The 25,593-nt window shown below is 40.4% G+C and overlaps 1 protein-coding gene across 1 annotated transcript in view; it reads left to right on the plus strand.

Moving 5' to 3' along the window:
- Positions 1-7,839: 7,839 nt before the first annotated feature.
- LOC111934783 (neural-cadherin-like) overlaps positions 7,840-25,593 on the plus strand; it is a 60,518-nt gene continuing 42,764 nt past the window's right edge. Inside the window, exons 1-3 of the mRNA XM_086848190.1 lie at positions 7,840-9,157; positions 22,070-22,267; positions 23,360-23,585. Coding sequence (XP_086704316.1) covers positions 7,933-9,157; positions 22,070-22,267; positions 23,360-23,585 — 1,649 coding nt within the window. The 5' untranslated portion in view covers positions 7,840-7,932. The remainder of the gene's footprint in view (positions 9,158-22,069; positions 22,268-23,359; positions 23,586-25,593) is intronic.

The following is a 25,593-nucleotide window of genomic DNA, read 5'->3' on the forward strand; positions in this document are numbered from 1 at the left end:
TAGGAATTCAGCTGTGTTATCAGGACTACTTGAGATATGTAAAAATCTCCAGGAGATCACTTTCAATATCCTTCACAAGCCCTTTGAGACTCAATTTCAAACACTAGAGGGCTCAAGAAAAGCTGCTCATTTTTTTCCCCCAAGGTTTTAATCACTATAAATGGTGTCTTTCTTTAAGTAATGCTCACATTGACCTCGTAATCATCCTCAGAATGACACCATATTAGAGTCATAACAGAATGCATGAAAAAACTCATGATCAAAGCATCTCATTCCTCAAGCAATTGTAAATAAAGCAAAATACTGATGTTTGTGACAACACTGCAAACTCTGTGTTTAGCACTTCTGCTTGGAAGATACACTGGAAATCCCTGCTTGATGAAATCCTTGCTTAGTGATCTCTGGCCTAAATTAAAATTTTAATAAAAATTAATCACAGAAACATTGCTATAAAAAATTGGCAAACATTGCATGCCTTCAAAGTCAGCATTGCAAGATCTTTCCACCTTACAGAAGCTGGAGATACTTTAAGAAAAGTAATATTAAAAAAAAAGAAAACTGAATTATGTTTGATGAGAAAGAAATTAAGAAAAATTTACAGCAAGAGTGGAAACGACAATCTTCAATAATTAACAGTGAACTTTATGCATCTAATTAGTAATTATACAATAACATTGTGCCTGTTCCAAAGTTTACTGAAGGCACAGAAGATTTCCCCTTCAATTTTTGTTGTCTCATAAACAAACACACCAATGCAGACAAGGATTATTTGCAATGCAACACTCTGAATGGTGCCTCAGCAGTGGGCACTAATAAATAAATATATGTTTCATGAAAAACATTGTGCCCAGGCTGGATCATGGCTTTATAAAGATTTGTATGCAATAATAGCAAAATACAGTAGAATAGATTTGGAAATGGAATGATGTCCATGTGTGATGAGATCTCAGATTGTAAAAGACAGGAGTAAGAAAAGAAAAATGCTACTCTTTACAATTTTGTTGAGAGACTTTTTAATAACATTTAATTTCAAAGACTAAATAGCAAATGTTTTGTACAAACATAATCCATACAGTGCCATCAGATGTGAGGAGCACATTCAGGTGTTTCCTTATGCTATATATATATTTATATATTTAAAGTGGGATACAGAAGCTGTGAAAGTATCTTACAGATGTCAGTAGGAACTGAGTTGGGGTTTAAGTCCAACCTGTAATCTACTTGAGTTCATGTGTAATTTTCAATCCACTGAAATGACTATACATATATATATATATATATGCATATTTCCTATTTTAGGATTGCCATCACTCTTGGATTTGCTCTGCTACACAGGTGTCCACAGTTATTTTAATCTGGCTGAAGCCATCCAAAGCTCTTACGCCTTCATTTTTTAAAACATCTGTGTTAATTTTTTTTTTTTTTTCATTATCAAGAAGTAGAGCATGAAAGCCTCTGAGTTTTTTGGCTTAAATCTTATGCTTCAGGTTGTTCATTCTCCTTCTGGGTATTGTACTTGTGCTCATGGGAAGCAGCTGTGTGTAATGATCTGGAGCACAGCAAAGCAAATAAAACAGGAACTCTGCATTATCAGCACATATATGAAGTGACGGTGGACTGTGGCTTAATTCTATTCCTGTTTTTCTTTTGGAATTGTGATACTTTCCTCTGATAATATTTACTGTATTGTTGAATTTCAACAAGATTGAGCACTTAGTCAAATGTTTGTTGGTTTGATTAATGAGGAATGTTGACTGTATTGTTTTGCTGCCCCTTTTAAAGACTTTTTTCCCATATTTTAGGTTCAGAGTAGGAATTAACTTGAGTGGGACAACTGTATTGACAGTTTAGAACCATTGCTGAGCAAGGTAAGCACTGCCTGTAAGATCAGGATTGTCCTTCTTCCTTAACTCTCCTTGCAGCTGGACATTGTTCTGAAACACGTTCCCCAGCTCCCAAAAAAATATCTGAATTATGAATTACAGGGAGTAGGCAATTCAGAAATATCCCTTTAAGTTAAAGGGAAAGCTGTTGCAGTTACCAGTAGTATTTGTTTTGTTTAATAAAATTAGGTACTCTCACTTTTATAGAAGTGTCCATTTAGGAGTTTTGCAACTGTTGCTACATATGATGTGGAAGTTTACCCTTGTCCACCAGAATTACTTTTGCTTTAAAAAAAATCAACCTGAAATAAACCCTTTCATGTTCTTTGAACTTCCTAAATTTGAAGTATGACTCTATTAAAAGATACTGCTGTGTGAAAAAGAGATGCATTAAGCCCACAGTTCTCTCCTGGTAGTGAGTATGTACTTGCTTTAGTAATAGACATGAACTAGTGTTGGTTTTTTACTTATTTTTGGAAATGACACAGGTATGAGACGCACTAGTTGTTTGGTTTTGGGTTTTTTTCATTGTTAAGTATTATTGCATTGCAACTATTAAATTTTGCTGTAGCCTGTGTTAAAATGTCTACTTTCAATGGTCTGGGACACTATTGGTTCTAATTATTTATTTAAGAGCCCATGAAATAAAAGATGCATATTAAAAATATTGAAGTTACCCACTTTACCTCACTGTCTATTTCCCTTTTTGGCTGCTCTTGCACTGAGATGAAGAGAGACAGAGGAATAAACGGAGAGCAGATCTCACAGAAAGCTAGAGATGGTGATTGAAAGACTGGAGCTGGGAGAGGAAAAGTGAGACTGGGGTGAAAAGTAGTGCTTGCTCATGTTTTATTTCTGTCGTATTCCTTTGCCTGGGTCAAGGTGTGCTGAGAAGGCCTGAGCTGACCCTGCAGAGCTCTGGCTGTTCAACACCCCTGTGAGCTGTTCTAGAAGAGGGGAGTGGAGCAGGACAAAAGTGAATATCCTAACTGTATTATGAGGAAAGCAGGGGATCTGCTGCCTGAGCAGGGCTTTACCTGCAGCTGTTTCCAACAGAATTAAACAAGAGGTAGACTGACTGCCTTCAGCTTGTCTCACCACACTTTCATATCACATGAAAGATTAATCCTTCACAGAGGCACCGTTCCTCACTGATTCCTTGGCTGTACAAACAATATTTTCTCTGTATCCCCTGTATAGCAGCCATAAGCTTTGGTTTCCAAATTTCCAGCATTAATATGCTCGAGTATTTTTATCATGTAAGAGCACAAAATGTAAGGTAGATAAACCAGAATACTAGTTTAGGGTTTATATCACTGTCAATCTTTAATTTTCAAAGATGAAGATGAGATAATTACTTTAAAGGTGGTTTCTGCCCTTGTTGGTAGCATATTATTTTTCATCACTGAGTAAACCAGAATATTTCTTATAACTGTTCTGATTGGCACCCTTGCTAATTGTGATGTACAGTATAAGATACCTCAAATGAACCGGACACCAGTGCATGGTACTGTCACACTGTTTGGAGTTATTTAAACAAATATTATTTTTAAACAATTGTTTATAGAAATCTCTTGTAAGTATCTTTCTGTTAAATGTGCTGATGTGTGATACTTCAAAGTTTGCTTCCTTCTACCTGGGAGCAAACCCCTCTCAAGCCCAGGAAGTCTCTATGGGGAGTGTTGCACTGGACACTGGATCTAGGTCAGCCCATCTGTGGCTTTCAGAGCTACTGCCCTTGGCAGATGTGGGCTCCCTGATTTTGTAGCAGTTGTCAGCTCCAGACCCTGGAAGCCTTCACATCCCAAGCCACAGGGCTGCAGTCCAGTGATGTCCTTCCCAGAACTGGGGAATCTGGAAGACCGGGTTTCTCAGCAGCCTTTTAGGCCAGACGCTGGGCAGCTCACCAGAAGCCTGCCTGACTTCTGCTGGAAGCTGGGCAGAATGGAATCACATACATTTTCTCTGCCAAATCTGCACATTCTGACAATGTAATTTGTTCTTCTGATCAATTCTGCTGAGGTAAAAATAGCTTGGGTTTCACACGCAGAGAAACATGATGACCAAAACAAAAGATACTGAAGTTATGGAGAATTATGCTTGTGAATAGGAAAGACAAGCAAGAATGAATGGGTTCTTTATGTTTATTACATATATACAAATAATGGAAAAAAATTGCAACAGGGTTCACTAAGATTTAGTGTTGGGCATATGTATTCATTGTATTTTATGTATTGAATGTGAAAACAGCAGTCTACTTCTCACAGACATTTTATTTAGGCAGTATGGGAAGGGAGATAGTTTCGAGAAAAATGAGTGTTTAGAGAGTAGGATAAAGTCATGCAAAAATCATTATTTAAAAAGAATGTTAAATTACCTTTTTTGTGTCATGTGAATCATGTGAATACTTAGTGGCTTAAGAAAATCTTTTCTATAAACATTTTCAAACTGCTTAGTGACATTATTAATAATGTATTTCTATTGGTAAGCAGTCAGGCACCAGCCAGGGAAAACAGAGTATACCTTTAGAGTGTGATTCAGTGACAATTGATTGTGATGGAGTTGTCTGATTTCAACACAACTCAGGTTCCCCTTTTTGATATGGCTGTATAGCTGATTTATTTTGATTATAAGTCATGTAGGAGATGTTTCTGGCTGCATAGGTATGTCCATTTAGGTACATTATTGTAATTAAAACATTTGCTCCAACCTTCTTGGACTTGTATATAGCACACCATGTTTAACAGCAGAAAGGGTCTTCCAGCTGGTTGAAATAAACTGGAAAGTAATTGTTATAAAATACTGAAAGATACTGAAAATGTCACTAGCTTTTGCCTTTTGGAGGAAGAGTTCTGATTTTAGCAAGACAGAAGGTGTTTCTTGCACTCATTTCAGTGCTAGATTCCAAGAAAAAAATTGTGACTTATAGAGAGAAAGCTGCATAAAGAACTAGCGAGGATTAGACAACAGCAGCTGTACTTCTGAATAATTTAGGTTTAATTTGCAAAATTATACAGGAAAGGATTATCACTTGTACTTGCATTCAAGAAAATGGAGCTACAAGTGTTGTTATAAAAAGTGACAATGTACAAACCATCTCAAATTGCACGGGGGCTGTTGTGTCACTCTGGGCTGGCTCCTGCAGAGCTGCTTGCCAAGACACTTGGGGAATCCTGAGTGGGGAGTAAATAGTGTAGGAAGAGCTTCCTTTGTCTGGATAAGCAGCAGAGCAGAGCCCTTCCTGAAGGTTTAAACCTGTGCTTGAGAGGAATGTCTGTCAGGTGCAGCTGGTGACATATACAACATCTTGCTCCAGAGGGGTCAATTAATTCTGTTATGATTATATATTTACAGTTATTTATAGTAAAAGATCTTAGGGGACTTCCAGCCCCTTTCTTCTCCTGGAAAGCCAGCTATTGGGTATGTGGCAGTCAAGAGCACTCACTGCTTCAGGCATATTTGCCTTTTGATCAAAAGCAAAGTTGATTGTCCCACTTTTCCCTAAGCCATCCTGCTCTTCAGCTACAAGGTATATGTAAACCAGGAAGAATGTCTTGTTCTTCTCTCCTGCCTCCATATTGGTGCTGCAGTCCCATAAGGTTAAGGCAAGATTTTCCTCAGAATGTTTCCTGCTCACATTTCAGAGGAATTCTAATTTGTAAACTGCAAATTCAGCATCAAATGGTCATGATGTTTCTGTAAAACATTATGTCTATATGTAAATCACTAAGTTACAGACTGTTACATTGATCAATTTCCAAACATGAATTCATAACATTGGCAGATATTATGATTTTGTCTAGGCCTTGCCATCACCTGGTCACGTAGGTGAACCTCAGTAACCAGCAGGCTGGTTTAGCCTGATGCCGCCTGTGACCAGGGGATTTCTGTGCTCATGTGACATCTCTTGAAATGATGCTCACTTGAGCTCCAGGCTTACAAGAATCGGTGCAGCCTGTGAGCCTGGGCAGGAGATTTCAGGTATGTAGGTGTATCCTGACAGTTGTAAATCCTGGATTTTACAGAGAGAAAAGAGGGAAACTGAAGTTACTGTAATAAAAGATGCACACATGTAATTCAAGGTAGGACCAAAAAAAAAAAAAAAATTCTTGCTTTAATGCAAAAACTGGTGCATCTTGAGAAATCCAAATTCAGAGGTAACAGAAATAAAAGCTTTTGTAAATGGGAGAATGGTCTGGAACATTCAGAGAACCCTGATGGGACCTCAGAGAGTGCTATTCAACAGTCAGGAAAAGGAAGCAGATTATGTGTAAAGTTTATTATATTCTAGATCTCAACACATTTGTGAAGTAGAAGACCTGAGGATCTTGTACTGTAAAGCCACTGTGGTCAGGTTTTCTGGAGATGGACTGAAGTCAGAAGGATTCTGACTATATAGAATTCTGACTATGCAGGACACAAATTCCCACTGATTTGAAGAGTGGGTAATAGGATTAGAGAGTCTCAAGTATTTCTCTATTATTACCAGAGGGCAGTGAATTATAAAACAACATCCTTTTATTTTTTTTAATAAACAAGGGTATAAGGTCTCTAAATTTTTCTAAAAAACCTTGTGCAATCTCTCAGTTTCCTGTCTACATACTGATTAGGATAACTTGGTTGAGTTCTGCATTTGAAATAATGGATGAGGCTCATCTTTATTCTGTTAAAACAACATGTGCATTTAAATTACTCATCTGTTGAACTTCAGATGCAGAAGTGAAAGACCTTGCAAAATATAGTACTGTTCCTGATATGCTTTTACAGAGGGAAATCCTAGTGGATGTAGGAAACAGAACTCACTGAAATGCCAAACCAAAATGGTTTGGTCAAAATTTGATCAAATGCTAATTGTATGATTCCTTACCACAAATAGCCTAACCTAGAGGTTAGTAAACTCTGGGAAAAAGTCCTTTTATCTTGAAGCCATGTAAATCTTTGTATGGATTCTTCCCATCCCATTGCATTATTTATTGCCCTTTGCTCCAAACACATCCACAGATCTCACAAATATTCTATTTTAAGGCCAAAAAAGAGCTCCCTACAAAAGCACTGAAGATAACATCCCATATATGAGGGTGCTGTTATAGAGACATTTCAATGTGAGGTGCAAATGGAGAGAATATATTGATGTGTAAAGCTGATGATTTGCATTTCCTTAATTGCTGAATGAAATGGATGAAATGGAGGTCACTCCCCGTTGGTGAGGACTTGGATTTTTCATTTTGAGTCTCCCATAGGCTTCCTGCTTGATCTTAGACTTACAATTCCCCAAAAAGGCAACCAGTTTCTCTAAAAGGCTTACAGAAATTTTGTATCTATGAACTTTTTCACAGTTTTGGGTGGCACACATAAGGGAATGCACTGTTTTATAGGAAATGTAAACATTATTCAATCTCATGAAATTTGAGTAATGTGACTAATATGGAGTATCCTTTATTATTTTGCTGTTCTTTAATTTCAGAATTAATCTTAAATGATTCATGTACTACATAAACACAGCCAATTCCCATTTTATATTGCGTTGGACTTTATTCTTGAAAGCACTGATCTGTTTTGAAGAGGAATTACATAATCTAGTAACTTTTTCTACAACATCTCTGATTTATGTAGTCATAACATGGCGAAATTTAGTTTTATTGGGTTTTCAGTTTTACTCCAAAAATCCAGACGGGCAAATAAATGTTGGATTATATTTCTCTCTGGTTATCACCAGAAATATTCTTTAGTCAAGCTACATTTCATCAAGAACTTTTTTACCGTCACAAGTCGGGAGGTATAAGGCAGTCGATTAATTGTGATCAAAGATGTGACTTTAGGTCAGTGGCAGCGCTCAAGTACAAGCCGAGATCAAAACTGGCGTTTTAGACTAGGTAGCTGTCTAGAAATCAACAATTAAATGTTTTCGGGGCACACCGGAGTGCAGGGAGAGCCTGTTTGACGTGACAGACTGCAGGACATCACCTGTGCACCGATGCCCGCGGCGCGGGGAGGAAGAACTCGGCTGCTGGGGAAGGCGGCGGGCTGGAGGAGATAAAGCGAGCGGTAGATGGTTACATCAGCGGGATCATTCGGGCAGCTCGCCCAGCGGGGACATCCTAAAGCAGGCGCACGGGACGGTTCGCTCGGAGCGGGGGAAGGCAGGGCGGGGCGGGAGCGGCCCCGCGTGTCCCGGCCCCTCCCCGCCCGCCCACTGCGGGGAGCGCCGGGCAGGGCCGGCCCGGCCAGAGCCGCGCACCCGCCGCCGTTCGCAGCCGGCATGGGTCCCCGCGGAGCGCGGCGTGCCGCCGGCTGCCTGCTGCTCTGCTGGGCTCTGGCCGCCGCCCGCGCCGCCCCGCGCAGGACACCCTCGTTCGACGGGCACGTCGAGGAGAACCGGCCGGCGGGCACGCGGGTGCGCGGGCTCAGCATCCCCCTGACGCGGCTGGGGCCCGAGCCCTGGTGCGCCAAGGTGCAGGGGCGCCGCTGGCACCTGCAGCTGCTGGGCGAGGGACACTCGCACTTCCAGGTGTCGCTGGACGCGCGCACGGCCCGCGTGTGGCTGCGCACCCGCCGCCCGCTGGACCGCGAGGCTCGGGCGCTCTACTCGCTCCGCCTGGGGCTGTGCTGCAAGCGCTGCGCGCCCCAGGGCGCCGCGCCCGCCGAGCTGGCCGCGCTCACCGTGCGCGTCCTGGACGACAACGACAACGCGCCGCGCTTCGTGGGCCCCGGCTCCGCGCAGCTCCGCGTGGAGGAGACGCTGGCGCTCAAGTCCGAGGTGTGGCAGGCGCGGGCCGAGGACGCGGACGCGGGCGCCAACGCGGAGCTGCGCTACTTCGCCCTCCCGCGCAGCGCGCACTTCTTCGTGGTGCCGCGCAGCGGGCGCGTGGTGCTGGTGAGCTCCCTGCTCCACCTGCGCGCTCCCATCCCGCTGCGCCTCTACGCGCGGGACCGCGGCCGGCCCGCGCTGCTCAGCGAGCCCCTGGAGCTGGAGGTGCTGCCGCAGCCCAAGCGCCTCCCGCCGCCGCCGCTCCGCCGCCGCCGCCGCCGGGCCGCGCTGCCGCCCGCCGCGCCCCTGGCGCTGGCCCTGCCCGAGGACGCCCGCCCGGGCACCCGCCTGGCCGCCCTGGCCCCCGCCCGCTTCGCCTCCGCCTGGTTCGAGCTGCTGTCGCCGCCCGTCCAGGAGTCGCCGGTGAGCGTGGGGCGAGAGAGCGGAGAGGTGACGCTGAGCGCGGCCCTGGACAGGGAGGCGGTGGCCGCCTGGGAACTCGTCGTCCGCGTCCAGGAGCGCCGAGGTGAGTGTTGGGCAAAGTCTTAGACGAAGTAGAGGTCTTGTCCCATCAGGGAGTCGGAGGACAGTTTGTCTCCAGGTGACCGCAAGTCCTGACGGTGGTTTAGCATCAGGTGTCATACGCGGTGTTGTGGAATGTACTTCTAGGCTTTTAAATCTGTGAATTATTATTATTAAAAACGCTAGAAGTGAGAAGAGGCGCTGTGTAGCTTAGGAAAAGTGTACTGTACAGCTGTGTAAAAATGCTTGGAGCAGTAAGGTGTTTAGCAGAATTGAAGTGTTTCACCAGTGAGAATTCTTAGTTGTTAGTGAGTGGTTGAGATACAGCACACAGGTGTTTGTTGTTAAAATATTCTCTATAGCTCTCATCCTGTGAGTGCCTAACTTAAAGTATACGTCTGAAGCCATTCAGTTTTGAGTCATTATTAAAGTTGAGTGTGTTTGACTCGTAAGCATGATGTGGAGTTTTTCAGGACTGGAGCCTTTGTGTTTAGGTAGGTGTTCTTTTTAAAACCTATCTTAGGAGTTCAATGTACATCATTAAAATGGCACCTCTGCAACTTAAATTGTCAATTTTCACAAGCTCTTACTCAAGTTAAATGGAATAGCTAATTTAATTTACTGATTAAACATACTGCTTTTTAAAATTCTCTTTTCCTTTTTAATTGTCATCTCGGTTAATATTTTTCACCTATGAAAACACAGATTAGTTTAAGCATATTTTAATGAATATTCTGGAGAAAATCTTATCAGAAGAAATAAGTTGGTTGTCCCGATTGAATTTTGGCAGGGTTCGGGAGGGGTTTGGCAGGATGGGGCTTGCAGTGGTTGTGCAGAAGATGCTGAGCAGTGCAGCTGCCCAGGGTGATTTCCCTGAGCCACAGAGCCGCGCAGGCGGCAGAGATGAAAAGCTTCCCACGCCATTCCTCTCCTTTATCTCGCCCGCTTTCTGGCTGGGGGCAGCCCATAGGAGCGAGGCAGTTTATTCCTCGGTGCCTGTGGAATCCCTGAGGATGCCTGCAGGGCTGTAATTAGCGCTGGAGGTTTCGGTGGCTCGGATGTTTCCCCCTGTGAAGCGGGGCAGCAGCAGCAGCAGCTCTCAGATCTCCTCTGGTTCTCTCCGGGGCTTTGCCGTGCCTGTCAGTGTTGGTGTCAGTGACTTGCACTGGCTTTGTGCTGTGTTCCAGCCTGAGCTTTGGCCGCACACCAAGAACCGATTTCCAAACCATGGCACTGTGTGTGTCCTCCCCCGCTAGTCAGTCTTGAGCGAGGCTACCTGCCGAGGGGAATGTCACTGCTGCGGGGCAGTGACAGAATCCATCGGCTCAATCCGAGCGTGCTGCTGAGGTTTCACCCGCTCTGTCATGTAGCTCAGGCTCCAGCCCTTTGCTGGTGTCACAGTTCCCTCTGTCAGGATCAAGGAGATACTGTTAGAGAAGTGCTAGATAACCTTGCCCCCGGTTACTGCCTGGTCTCACCTTTGTAATCGTTTTTTCACTTACCTACTCTGAATATAGAAGTCTGAGATTGCCTGGAACAAAGCTTGTCATTCTGTCATGCCCGAGATTTCACTTCCAAGGCAATGATTGGTAATACAGTTTAAAAAAAAATCTGAAACAAGTTTTAACTTAATTTCAGGGATTTTTTTTTTGCCATCATGTTGTTTCACTAAGTACTTTGGAGCACTTTCCACTAGCCTAATTACTGCTGCTAGTATGTCACAGTAAGAGAATAAATCTCTAAGAAGTATGTAGGACTAAGGGCTGACTCTGAGATTAGGTAGACAGCAATTAATTGTGGGCAGTCCAAATGCCATACTTTGCATAGCAGTGATTTTAAGTTTCTTGGTTTAAAGGAGACTAAATTCAAAAGACATCTTCATAATACTGTTGTATTCATCAGTTAAAGGTTAATAATGACTTGATACTTTCAAAACTCTTTCAAGGTGCTGAATGCTTTTATACTCCTTTCATAGGAGTTAAAATGCATTAAACATAGTACTTTGAAACAAATGTAGAAAGTTCTGTCTCTCCTTACTCACAATCCAAACTGCAGTCATCTGAGAAAAGAAAACCAAAAGGAAGGGGTAGGAAAAAGATGCCTAGCATAACTATGTGTTTTACTTTGTCTGAAACAGACACAGAATATTGCAAAAGTTACAGGAGAAAACACAATATTTACGGAAGTGGACTTTAAGGATTAATTGAAGTGTGGAGATGGCTACACTGAATTTTGTTGTGACTAAAAGTGCAGGTTCAGGTTCTCAGTTTACATTACTTTTAATATTTGTGGTCACTTATTTTACATTACACATAACCATATACATTTCAGTTGCTGTGTGTTTCTAGTATTAGAGCTTATGAGATTAGATATCTATTTATTTTCAAGTGGTATAAAGTTTTATTAATTTCTTCAATTTTTTTTATTCACTTTCCACTATTTTTGCTTCCTGGTAACTGAGAACTGAAAATTAATTCTGTCATTACACTTTTCTTCAACCCAGGCAGTGATGTCAAGGATAAGACAAGATACTTAACTACTCTGGCATAAAAAGTCTACTCTCTTTTCCTTTATTTTTTCAATGTAGTTTCTTGTGATTCATTTGTAATGTGCACTTCATTACCTACAGCAGTAAAAAAGCATTGTGCCACAAGTGGTCCTAATGGATCTCTGGGCACAATAACTGGTTTTGGTTTTTTTTTGACTGATGGAGCATTCTCAAAATAGTAGCAAGAAGATGGGTATATGGTAATAAAGGAATGTTGAGCAGTTTCTTCCTAGTTTGTGACAGCCCCCACTCTTTAGTTCATGAATAGGACTGTGTAGGAGATGTCCTTTGTCTGAATTAACTTTTCTTCAAGTGGCATATAACAGCCTGTATGTTTGTTTATTTTTTTCCCCTTCAGTTAAAATAGAATTTTGAACATTTTTCTGTTTACTTCCTCTCAATTCTCTCCTGAATAATCAGCACAGCAGTGTGTGCAGGGCTGGAGTTCCAGATGCAACCACACCTTTAGTATCTTGGTATCCAGGTGTCTTCCACGTGTTCATGACAAGGAAGGGGTTTCTTTCTCTGAGTTGCGTTTTGTTGAAGGTATGAGTTAAATGAGCTCACTCCACTTGGCCTGGCAAGTACCTACCAATGTAACACACCACAGCCTGGAGGATTTCTTAGTAGACCATAGGCTTTGTTTTCCCGTGTCAGGGGTAGATTGGAGGGGCTTTTGCAGTATGAAGAACTTCTCAGCATTCAGGGTAGAGGTTTTTTTGGCAAAGGTGCAGTTGAGTTCTAAGATCTTTGGTAGTGATGTGCACAAGTCACTGCTATAATTATCATTACCAATGCATTGCATGGTAGAGTTGCTTTGTGACTGGACATATTTTGGTTGTCACTGTCATGGTTTTATTTTAATGTAGATGCCAAAAACAATCCTTTTTTTATCCTCTGAAATAACAATTTGGTCTATTTTACTGCTACAGTAAAATTAATTGCAAGCTGTAGAGGAAATAGTATACTAGTTACTAGTTCTGTTTATTCATTGTGTATCTCTCTGGTTTTATATACTTTGTAGACTTAATTTTATCATACTTTTTGTTTCCTGGAGGCAGTACTTAGTTACTAGAAAATACCAACAGAAAAATCTGGACCTGTAGTGCTCAGTGATGATTCCATTTTTTGATGGAATGGGTTCTCCTGAGCCTGTGGAGGAGTTTCAGGGCCTGGAGAAATGAGGACATAGTGCCTTGGATGGTATTTCAGCTTCAGGTGAGCTCTTATCCCACTTGGAATTGAACACTGCCACATGGACCTTGAGGAGGAGTTTCCTCTAGTGTCCCCACGGATCACTCAGCCCTGGACTATGGCCTTTAGTTAACCTTGCCTAGAAGGACTGATGGTTATGCTCACATATTTTTGGTGGCATTTCAGGGTTTCATGCCATTCAATTTATTGGGACGCAATTTATTCTTCACAACAGCATAATGCTATTTTAAGTTTGTACCCAGTGAGCAGAAGGTAAAATTTCTTAGACTGTCATACACATTAATATTGCAACATGGGGTAGCATTTAATTTGAGAAGGAGCCATTATTATTCCATTAGTGCTTGGGGGAAGTGCATTAAAGATCCTGCCTCTCTAATCCTGCTGTCTCAAGCTCCCTTGACCTTACTTGATCCATGGGCATTAGCTTTGTAATCTCCTGTCATTCATTTTTTCTTATCAGGGGATCCACTGAGGGTGATGTTTGATGTGCCTTCCAACTTGTGCAAAACTTACATTTTAAATTTATTTTAAATATATTTATCCCATTTAAATCAATATAGAGAGTGGAGATACCAATTTTAGTAATCTTTTCACCTCAAAGGTTTTCATGCTTGGAAGTCAAAGATCATCTGTTTTAATTTTATCTGAGGCCTTAGTCCCTTACTGGCTGTATTGATTCTGGGGGGATCATCCCTAAGAATTAAGTAGCTTCTGGGTGATGTTTTGCCTTTTACATTTCTTATTACCTCTTTCATGAATTACAGCTGTCAGCAGTTACACTTCAAGCTGAGCTTAAGTGAAATCATCATCCAGTATCCCGCAAATGGATTTCATTAAACTTCAGAGGTTTTCATGCATTTAAGTAAAAAACAATGTGTGTTCTGTGTGCATTCAGGACAGCTATGGGTGTTTACAGGCTCGGAGTGTTACTGATGTGTGGTAGAAAGGAATGTCTGAGGAAGCTGTGGAGCACCATCTTGATGTTTGATCAGTCTGAATATTTTGAAATTTTCTGCTTTCTATTCCAAGCACTCAGATTAAAAATATCTGAGACTGCTATGACTTGAACACCAAAGTTGTTTAGATCTTCTGGCTGTTTATCATCTCAAACATTCAGTTTTTGCAAAAGAAATGAACTTCTTTTTTTCTCAAGATCTAACCAAATTTCAGCACAAATTTGACAATTTGATAGAACTAATAAATTATAGAACATAAAGGTCAGGTTGGATGGGTTCTGGAGCAGCCTGATGTGGTGGGAGGTGTCCCTGCCCATGGTAGGAGGTTGGAATGAGATGAGCTCTAAGGTCCTTTCCAACCCAATTTTATGATTCCATAATGATCCATGGAACTACAGCAGGCTCTGTTGGTGAGGCTATTGATTGTGGTGGCAGTTTTACCTTTTTTTTTATTTTTTTTTTCCTCCTTGCACATGAAAGACTACAGAGAAACAAGCTGGATTTCCCCCAGGAAATTCTAAGGAAAAATTCAAGAGAACTTCCCATTTTACTGTGGCACAGTAGCTGCTCCTGCTTTAGCCAAGTTCTCTACTTATGATAATGCTTTTTGGCAATCAATAGTAATTCATTAAGACACATGTTTTGTTATTTAAGGATGTCTGTTGTGGTTATTAATTTGCAGTCATTATTTCATATCTGGGCATGCTTGGTTTCCCTGACTGCCACCCTCACAAGATTGATGCCACCCTAGGAAGCCCTTGCTAACATGGTCATCACCTTAATGTCTTTTAATTGGTTATTTATGCTAATATCCTTTCTGCCTTGATCATTGAGCTCCTCTGATGCTTTCTTTATTTTTGTTTTCTGGTTTGCTTTAACTTCAGTTTTAAAAGCCCTGTGATGGTGAGGAGCAGAGACATGCCAGGCTGTCATTATTCTGTCTGCAAAAAAGATGAGGCATATTAGGAGAGAACGTGGGCTGTCCCCAGCTTGAGCCCATCAAAGTTATCTCTTTAGAAGGTTTATGTTTTATGAATGAGCAAACTACTGTACTTAAAAGTAGCCCATCATATACCTCAGGAATTTTCAGAAATGACAGTAGAGAAATGTTTGTGCATAATTGTCCTATTTTTTGAAGGATATACAGCAGGACTGGGTACAATAACCAGTAGCTTTTATCTCATGTTATGATATGAAAATGGGAAAAGAGATTTCTCCTGATTGCAGCTAGAGGCTTAGGGCATTAAGATTCTTTTTTCTGAAAATGTATCTTCCCAAACTCTATGTCAGTAGGTATTTTACATGAAGACATATAAGAGAGTGAGGTTTTAAAATAGCACAGTATGATACTTGCAGAGTCTTCAAAACTTCAATATCCTCTCAATCAACTCCAAACATTTAACTTGGAGTAATCCAAACAAAAACCCCCTGAGTTTTCGAAAAAAAATTGTCTATTTAAGGTAAGAAGTGGAAGCAACTTAAAAAAAGCCACAAGCCATCAAGAAAAATACCAGCTTGAATACTTAATTTGCTGATGGATGTAGGGCAGTATGTAATAGCAATAGTAACCTCAAGGCTTGCAAGACTTTTAACACTCTCATAATCTCCTTTTAAACCTAAATTGTAATGACCTGAAAATGCCAGGAGCAACCTAGCTTCTCACCCATTGTTCTTTAATCATGATAATATAATACCTCTTCCCTCAGTACATTCAAGGAATGTATAATGTTTGTCCACAATTGCAGAGACATGTTCAGCCAACTACATATTCTCTATTGTCAGATTTTTAAAATCAGAATGTCTGGCATTGTCAGTTTTATCAATTACACTGATGCAGAGAAGCCTACATTTTTAATGAAATAAGGATTTTATTTTCAAGTCTCGTCTTACAGAATTATCCATTGGATTTTGAGAGAAAAGGCAGTCATATAATCCTAATGCAATCAGAAGTCTGAGAATATGTTGGATTTCACAGATTGACAGCATCTTTTAAAATTTGACATAGTGATAAGAGATGGGTTTAGAGGCAGCTCTGACCTACAGTATTTGAAGCTGCAGTCAGGCTGTTCCAGCAAGTGTGATTTTCAAGGCTTGGTTTAACCAGAACCTTCAAAAGTTGCTGTTAACTGAATGATTAAATATTAAATCCTTTGCCTTCTTCCTGCTGCCTTTGGTGTAACTTTATTGGTAGGTGGGGGAATATTTTTTCCTAGTTGCTGTATGAAATGCCAGGATTTATCAGATTGCAGTATCTCTCTGCAATCCAATGAACCTTTATAACCAGCTGCAACAGCAGGTTGAAGGAACTGGTTCGTGTTACTTTATGTTAAAATCTCTTCCCAGAAAATTAATGATGAAGATCACAGAAGAGATTTTTCAGATAAACCTGAATTCAGTAAAGCTGTAAAGAACCTAAAGACCATTATTCCATCAGGATACCTGTTTGCTTTTTGTAGTTTCCAGTGTGTTCTTCAATTTTGACAAGTCTTTCAGTTGAACTGTCCCAAGAAGTTCATGATTTTGAGAGGGCTTTCCCTTCCTAAGTTTCTCTATATATCTTAAATTTGATGTGAGAAGTGTTACCCGTAGTATAGAAGTGTAACTTCATAGTATATGGGTATTAAGGCTTTTTCCTGTTTGGTTTGGTTGTTTTTATTACTCCTGTTTAAATATTTTAGAGACTTTCTCTATTTTGCTACTGACTCATTTCCATTTATTTCCATTTTTACTCTGATTAAACTTCCCAGCAAGTTACTTAATTTTTTGTTTGGTTTTTTTTTTTTTTTTAGAATTTTTTTTCCAAGGGATGAAAATGATGAGTGATGACATGTCATACATTTCCTGTGAGCAGAAATGTGGCCAGCTGGTGTATCACCTTACCTAATGTGACTGGATTCCAGAGCAAGGCAGTATAATAAATCCTTCTGTTTGTCAGCTTTTCACCACAGATAGGCATGAAAAATAAGCAATTATAGATAGATACCTATGATGAGGTTTCAACAGTGGATTATGAAGATCGATTTTGGTGATAGGGAATGAATTTCAGTGCTGCAGCTTTTGTCAGTAATACTAAGTTAAAAGGAAGTAATTCCAGCTGGAGGGAATATCAGAGAGAAAAAAAGCAGACTTCAGGATGAGCTGCCCTAAGAAGGATTTTTGATGATACACGAATTGACTCTAATAGGGAATTAAGCAGCTAAAGTAGGAAAAACCTCTGGACTAGAGTTTATAATTTTAGTTTTAGTTTTCTGTATAAATTGAAAAGAGAGCTGTAGAGAGGGCTTAGATTTGATACTGCGAAGGGCAAATAAGTGGTGGGAAAAGCAATCTGCTTACAGAACCTGTTTTCATTAGTTTCCATACTGAAGAAAAATAAGAGGAAAGATACTTTCTGATTGAATAAAAAGATGATTTTACTCTTTTGAATATGAAGTATTATTTTCTCTATGACTTTAAAAAATACTCATTTTTGACATAAGATGTTCCAGTGTTATGTTGCTGTCATGTTCATGATCAGCAAAGGCCATTTTGTGTTTTATCTCCTCTTGCTCAGTATCTGTGAGAAAGCAATTTAAATTTTTCTGTTGTCTGAAGCTAGGGAAGAAAATCTGTCAAATGCAAAATCCATGTGTGTGCCAACAATCTAATCAGCAGAACCATCCTTTGGGTAGGATTTCTTTTGAATGGATGACATTGTGTAAGATATCCATGGTGTGCCTGGCTTTAAAGTCAAACATCTAGCATTTAATATCGAGACAGTTGTAATTGGTCTTCTGTTACACAACAATGTGAAAATTCTTTTTGAGAAAATGAAGCCTGGATCAGATTCCTAACTTAGGATCTCAGTTGTGGTTGACTTGCACTGCTGGGTGCAGTGGCAGGTATCTCCACTGCTTGTCAGGGCCTGGGATTTGGAACAGATAATTTCAGTACAACCTCTCTGTGTGTTTGTAGGACTTAACCCAAATCCACAGAGGATTATCAGTTTTAAGCTGTTTCTGCTAAGATTTGAGTGGAATTGTAACATATTATTTTCTTCTGTAGCACAGCAATTTTACTGCACATATACTACTAATAAACTACTATTAATCATTACATATGAACGCAGATTCGTGACCATGCAGTGTTACTTTTAATATACTGATGTACATGTATAATTAATGTGTCTGTAAGGTACCTATGGGGGATGTTCTGATGGGCAGAGGCATTGAGACACCTGAACTATAGAGACATACATATTTCTAAAATTTCTATCCATCCACTGTCTTAAAGCACAAAAAATTTTCATCATTAATGGAGAAAATTAATTTAATCTACCTTATTCAAAATGAGTTGAAAATCTGGTTTAAGGTCTGTTCTGCAGGGAAGCAGCAGTGTCAGTTCCAAAACACAAGAGGCTGCCTTTTGTGTATGTTGGGGTAATTACAATAAAGCAAAAACTTGGAAATACTTGCTGTGCTAATTAGAATGTGGAGTTACACTTAAAGAAATCATGTTCAGGAGCATGTACTTTGAAATCCTTGATGCATTGTCCTGCTGGACATCTACATATTACACAGGCATTATTGTTGCTGTCAGTCTCTTCATCACGTTCCTTGTCCTCTGGCAAGTCCTTGTCCAGGCATGCTTCCCTGGACACCCTGATGTTGTTTGCACAAGTTGTCAGGTCACATTTGTAGGTCTCTGCAGTGAAGTCCAGTCCTGTTTGGTGTTTTACTGTAGTTTTTCCTATGATGTATGGTATGCAGTCAAGGGAAAACTCACTTGCAGTCGTTTTCCTTCAGACTGCCTTTATATGGGAAATCATGATGATTTATTCAGCATTTTTTCTTACGGATCGGATTGTCTGGGGTTGATGGAAGAAGATAATACACCAGTAAAATCTGTAGAGTCAGTGGAATTGGATGCTGGTCAAGAGAGGCACTTAAATCCTGTATCTTCTGTTACCTGTACTGCACTTCCTGCTGACTGTCCTAACAAAATTCTTACAATTATTCACATGTTTCAGAAGTAACCAACATAGTGCTGAAAGCTTTGGTCTTGCCAACATGTCAGAATGACACCAAGGTCTCTTAAATGCTAAAATACAAGTACCTGGAGGAGCATGCCCAAGTGCTTTGAGTGATAAAGTTTGCTAGAGCATGTGAGGATTAAGCTTGGTCCTTATGCACTTTCACAGAGTTTTCTTACAACTGTTTCTCAGTTACAAGTATGTTCTAAGTATCAGCGTATTAATTTTCAATGAATTGGCATTGGTTAAGTGACTAAAGTGGGATTTGTAACCAGATTTATTACTACTACTTCAATAAAAATGACAGATTCTTAAATTGTGTCTTCCTTTTTGACAGAGGAATAGACACTACACGCAGGTTAGGAACTCCAGCAGGACTTGAACCAGAGTGAGTGCAGGGGTTGATGAGGAGAGTGATTTCCAGACTCCAGAGAGACAGACATCAGTAACCTTTCTACTCCTAGCAGGGTTACCAAGGTAGCATTCAAATCCTCAATAGGTCTTGCTATTATAGGGGCAGATTTTCAAAGGTTCTTAACCCAGCTTTAATTTAGTGCTGCTACTTTAAGCCCACAGCATGCCCAGGCAAACTAGGCTAATACAAACTTGGGCAGCTTCCACCAGAGCTCTTCTTTTGAGAAGAGACAGACAACTTTGACATGAACTTCTCCCTTTTGCAACTACTCTGTTTGGACACCTTTTAATTAAAATATTAGGAGTGTTCAAGCAGTCACTGATTGCATTTGGCTTCTCATTCAGAACTCACCCTGGTGTGTGCTGGTGTGGGGTTTTTTAACCTTGGATCAATGTCCAGCACGTTTCTTCCTCTGCATTTTCTTCAGGTGTCTTGGACTGGCTGACCTGGGACTTCTGGGACACACATTCTGACATGAGAACACATCTGTGTAAAACACATCTGGTACTATTTAGAACAGTAGTGAAAACTAGTACACGTGCTGCTGCTTTTGATGTATTTGGGTTTTTTTAGAGTTTTTTTCAGCTTCTTGTGGGTTTTTTTGGTTTGGTTTTTTTTGTTTGTTTGTTTTTTTGTTTTCTTTGTGCTACCCAGAGGAGAAAGCAAAGCAGCTGCTTTCAGAGTCTGAATGCTGAAGGGAATTATACCTGAGTGACTACAAGGGAAGTGCAACAGCAGAGTGGGCAACTGCTCTCACCTCAGTGTCAGCTGTGTTTTGTGGTGAGGCAGTTTGAGTTTGTCTTTGGAAACTTTGGCTTCACAGACACTGTTTTATAGAACATCTGTCTGCAGAAGCTGAATTGAGCATCCTTGCACTGGGCCTCCCAACACTTCTGTCTGCAGAGGTGCAGTAATACATAACACACAGGAGGAAGGCTCTGTAAGACTTGGATGTACAAGGTAACTGGGAATTTTGCCATGAAAATGTCAGAACACATGTTGCATGTATCCATGTTCCACAGTGGTGCAAGGCATGTTTAATGGGAAAACCCAATACAGGTTTTTTTCAGGAAACTGATAATTTCTGTAATTTACTGTTTGATAACTTAAATATTTTGCTGTAGGCACTGTTTTTTCATATAACTATATTTATAGTGCTATAAACTATAAACTGATACTATATTCTCTAGAATGTTAGATTCTGGGTACTGGGTATAATTACAAGGAAACCAATTTGGATTTAACAAGTTACTGTCAACATACTTTATGTTGCTCTTAGAAACAAAAAAAAGGCCATGTACTCACAGGTTTAAAATACAGATGAATTAATACAATTTTACAAGGTGAACTCAAGAGACTCAGTGATTATCCTGGGTGACTGCTGATTTTTTTTCTGCTAAGAGAATTTTCTGGGTAAAAATAGAATGTACTCAAAGGTTGCGATGGATTAAGTCTCAGGAATCTAGACTAAGAAACTTACATTTGACTTTGCCAGTCACAACACCAAGGAGTTTTCTTTACAGCAGTCCACCAGCTGGTTGTTCACAGATGGCAGATTCTGATGTGCTGTGCTAAACTTGCCAGGTGCCAGCAGACAGGAACTTCTGAGTGCAGAAAGCTGAAGCTGCAAGAGGTGCTGTTGCTGTGGGAGTGAGGGGATAATGCCTGTAAATGCACACCTCACACAAAGGAACAGGTTGTAGTTGGAATATAGATGTTTTTTGTTGAGGGATGCCACACTGCAGTAGAGAGGGAGAATGAATTCAGCCTAAGTAAACTTCCTGGGAGAATAGGCTTAGCCACATAACACTGTCTACGAGATTAGATATTTTGGCAGCACTTCCTACTTCTGTATATGCTTAAAGTCTTTGTATTATTAATTAGGTTTAAATTAAAACTCGTAGTTTTAGATGTTCCTTTTTGCACATTGTTTCAATTCCTGTAGATGCTTTGGAAATAAAGGCTTGTCTGTTTGTTTTCATGTATGTATAAATAATAAATCAACACTGAAATCAAGTATTAACACCATCAACTTTAAGAATTCTGACTTCACATCCATTATTAAGCTTGTGGATAGGTCATGTTGTAAGTGTAGATGGCTGTTTTTACCTGGGCCACATTCCAGGCTGGAGCACAGTGCAGTGCCAACACAGTTGTGCTGCCTTTGGAGGCACACAGGGCTCACTTTTCTGCAGCCACAGACATGAAATATGGCCTGCAGGAGCACTCAGCTTGGCTTCTGTAGCAGAAATATTTACAAGGTCAGTGCCAGTCTGCTGGAAGCCAAACTGGCCCACAGGCCCAAGTTTTATTCACACTGAACTCCTTGATATTACTGATAATTATCAGTTAAAAAACCCTTCACTCCATCACTGTCTCAAGTCTTTTTGTCACCTTTTCAGCAATACCTGGCTGATACTTATTACTTGTTAGGAGCTGTGCTATTTCATGGGTTAATTGAATAATGGTAAAAGTATAATAAATATTTTTTCCTAAATTTTTAAGTATCTTATGCTGTTGATTTTTTGAAAATTTGATAGTTCTACTTTGTGGTGGTTTGTTCTTCTGGATTTTTACTGTATGTATTTAATAATATTTAAACTTAAATAGGAGTGAAAACTTTATTAGGATTTCAGTGAACTTTATAGAAGGGCAAATCTACTGGTTAGGGTAGATTAGAATTTTTTTTTGGCAACAAGTATTTAATTTTTGAAATTCAGATTGCCATGAAGTACTGTCCAATGATTTCTTCCTTTTCCTGTGACCTTTAGGGAAGGATTGGTACTTGGTGCATGTGTCACTCACTGTGACAGACGTGAATGATAACGTCCCTGAATGGGCCATGGAGCCTTTCCCCTTCCTGGCTGTGGTTTCCCCCGAGGCTGCAGCAGGGACTCAGGTGTACAAGCTGCTTGCTGTGGATGCAGATGAAGGGATCCATGGAACTGTGGAATATTTTCTCTTGGAAGGTAAATTTTAACCCTCCCATTCCACGGGTCGTGCCTCACTATTGTGACTTTTTTTATCCTCAGCTTTGTTTTTCCTTCCTCCTGCAAAAGGTTCATAAACCTTCATCCCTGTGTGTGAGAAAAATCAACTTTTAATGATGTATGGACAGATTTCTTTGCAAAGTTGAGTTCCTGCCCATATATATCCCTGGGGATGATGGGGACTGGAGCAGTCAGTGATCCCAAGGCCGTGGCAGTGGGGACTGTATTTACGAGATATTTACTCCTGTATTTACTACTCCTGTGGAGGAGTAGTTTGTTGGGTGGAGAGGAGGCTTAATGTTCCCATCCCTTGTGGGAGTCATGCTTCTGATTCATTTGCAACAAACTTCTAAAGGTCTGAGGTGTGCAAAGCTTGTACAAACTCAGTGATAGTATTTTGTGTGTCTCCTTTTAAGAAACTTTAATGATAGTTCAAAAGTGTCTGAGCAGATGGGGAGCAGAATTACCTCTCCAGTGGAGTTTTTTTCTGGTAAGGGGTACTTGGGGTCAAGCAACAGCAAAGTTTTGGAGGATAAAAGAAAGATGGAGAGAGACGTTTCAGAAGAGCCTGGAGTGACAGGACAAGGGGCAATGGCTTTAAACTGACAGAGAGTGGGTTTAGATGGGATATTGGGAAGAAATTCCTCCCTGTGAGGGTGGGGAGACCCTGGCACAGGGTGCCCAGAGAAGCTGTGGCTGTCTCTGGATCCCTGGAAGTGTCCAAGGCCAGGTTGGACAGGGCTTGGAGCACCCTGGTCTTGTAGGAGCTGTCCCTGCCCATGGCAGCAGGTGGAATGGGATGAACTTCAAGGTCCCTTCCAATCCAAACCATTTTATAATTCAGTGATAAAGAAGAGTGATAATTGTCCTGAGAATGAAATGGCATTTTGAAATGAAATCATGAATGATGAATGTAATGATTGATTCCTAAGTTCTAAACAAACTTTTGAACCTCAGTGTGCATGTTGATCCTAAGCCAAAGTCGACCTGGGAATTGCCACTGTATTCTCCTAATTTTAATCAAGTAAAAATGTTCTTGCTGATGACAATTTGTGGACACATTCCTTTTAGGTGGTGAAGACAGATTTGAAGTGGAGAAGGACACTGGCTGGATTAAAACAACAGGTTTGCCATTGGTGAGGGACAAGGAGTATTTGCTGACTGTGCTGGCAGCAGATAAACTTGGAAGCAGAGGGTCCCCAGCCTCTGTCTCTGTAATTGCTGGAGTTCGACCCCCACAGTTCACCAACATGTCCTACTTGGTGTATGTTCCTGAGAGCACCCCACAAGGAGAGCCGTAAGTAACAGCTCCAAATAATGCCCTGGGGTCGTGGTCCTGGTTTTCACTTCTGTTTGTTCTCCCCAGAGCCTTGGTATTGTTTGTGAATATCATAAATAAACACTGTGAGAAGCAATTTCGCTCTCTTAATAGAGGTGATCCAGACATAGTTTGGTGATGAATTGTTTTAGTCACTGTTTTACAGGGAAAAGTGATACTGAATGGCTGTGCTTTTTTATTTTTGAAATTATACAGAAAGGATTAGATGTTGATTGGTTCTGAATTTTCAAACAAAATGCAGAATACAAATGAGTACTGTTACATCATAAAGAAAGATATCCTGTGTGAAAAAATACATCAATTTTACATGTCAAATTTGGAGATGTGCCTTCTCCACCAAGTGAAAATTAGAAAAATCCAGATTCTTTTTCCTGTCTTCATCACAATGACAAACTGAGCTAAAACAGAGATGCCACAGAACTTGTCATTTTATTTCTCCATCCTTTGTATAACCCTGTCAATGGAACTATCACAGAAAATGTTAGTAACAAAAGTCCACTGCAAATACTCAGTCCCTTCTTTTCCAAACTGTTTTGTTCTTACAACAAATATTTTCTCTTCCACTTGAATTGAGAATACTTTTGCCCACACAATGTGTTTCTTCTGTGGCAGTTCAACTATTATTTGTATTTTATTATCTGTGATGTTAATGTTCACTCTGCAACATTCAGTTTTACAGTGTCTAAATAACGAAGGGCTGTTAAGATTTTTTAAAAAAATATTAGTAGATAACAAGGTTTTTCTTTAAAACTGCAATAAAATTAAATTGCACAGGCATAAAAGAAATGGAATAACTGCAAAGTACTATAATATCGAACAGGTACCTGCTGTCTTGGGTTCAATAATGTTTAGAATTAAAAATAAAACTATTCATAACTTTTTAATCACTATTAGCAATAGTTTTGCACATCTTAGATGACAGTAGATTAGTCAGTTGATCAGATAACTTGGTAATATCCAAAAGGAATGAAGTATTTTGTGTGGTTGTTACATCTGAAAAGGTTTGAATATACACAATGAATGTGTGAAAGATGTTTCTGTAATGCATGGGCCAGAAATAGCCATGAAAATCCATTTAGAATCCTGAAGTTCTCATATTTCAATTGAACCAGTTATCCAGGTGTGGAGGTGTAGTGGCTTTGGTTTGCTGTCGTGTTGTGGATTTTTGGGTTTAGGATTTCCTAATCAGAGCCTGATTTAAGGCTGCTGCTGAGCAGGGGGGAGCATTTCCACATCTTTCCCTTCCTTTGGGCTGCCTGGAACTCCAGTGAGCTACAGCTGCATGGGCAGGCTGAGCCCAGGAGTTACAAAAACAAAAAAGGCAAAAAGAGTTTTCAGTTGGGTTATTAAATGTGCTCCCAGCATGGCCTTGAGATTTTCAGTGCTGGCAGGAGAGGAGAGGTGGCTTGAACATGCAGCCAGGGCAGGGAGCAAAATAATTCCTGCTGGCAGGAATGCAGCCCTACCCTGGCTGAAACTGCCTGAGACCTCAGTACAGGAAAATACAGAAAACTGTATTTTCAGGGAGATAATGACCTACACCAGTGTTGTCCATTGGTTCAGTAGGGCACCAGAGGAAAGTGGGACACAGCAGCAAGGGAATGCAGGAGTGGGGAAAAAAGAGTTTGCACAAAATGAGTTTGTGCTTTTTTGACTGTAATTGCCACAGGGTCATGTTGGTGTATTCTTCTAGGAGATGGAATTTTTTCCTAAGAAATTTGCATGTTAAAGCAAGAGAACTCGAGGAATTAGTTTTCTGGTTTAAATCCTTTACAAATATTTAGTTTTAAATTTCTTCTTTTAGTTATTACTGTGGGTGTTTCCACTTGAAGGCTTTAAACACATTGGACTTCAGTGGAAAAAAGATGGTGCCAGATGAGCTAAAAATATATGTTAAGTGTAAGCTGTAACACACACTGCTGTTAGGGCCTGGCTTTTATCCTTTTGCAGTTATCTATTGGAACTT

This window comes from Cyanistes caeruleus, chromosome 12 (assembly GCF_971803275.1).
Source record: "Cyanistes caeruleus chromosome 12, bCyaCae1.hap1.1, whole genome shotgun sequence".
NCBI classification, from domain to species: Eukaryota; Metazoa; Chordata; class Aves; order Passeriformes; family Paridae; genus Cyanistes; species Cyanistes caeruleus.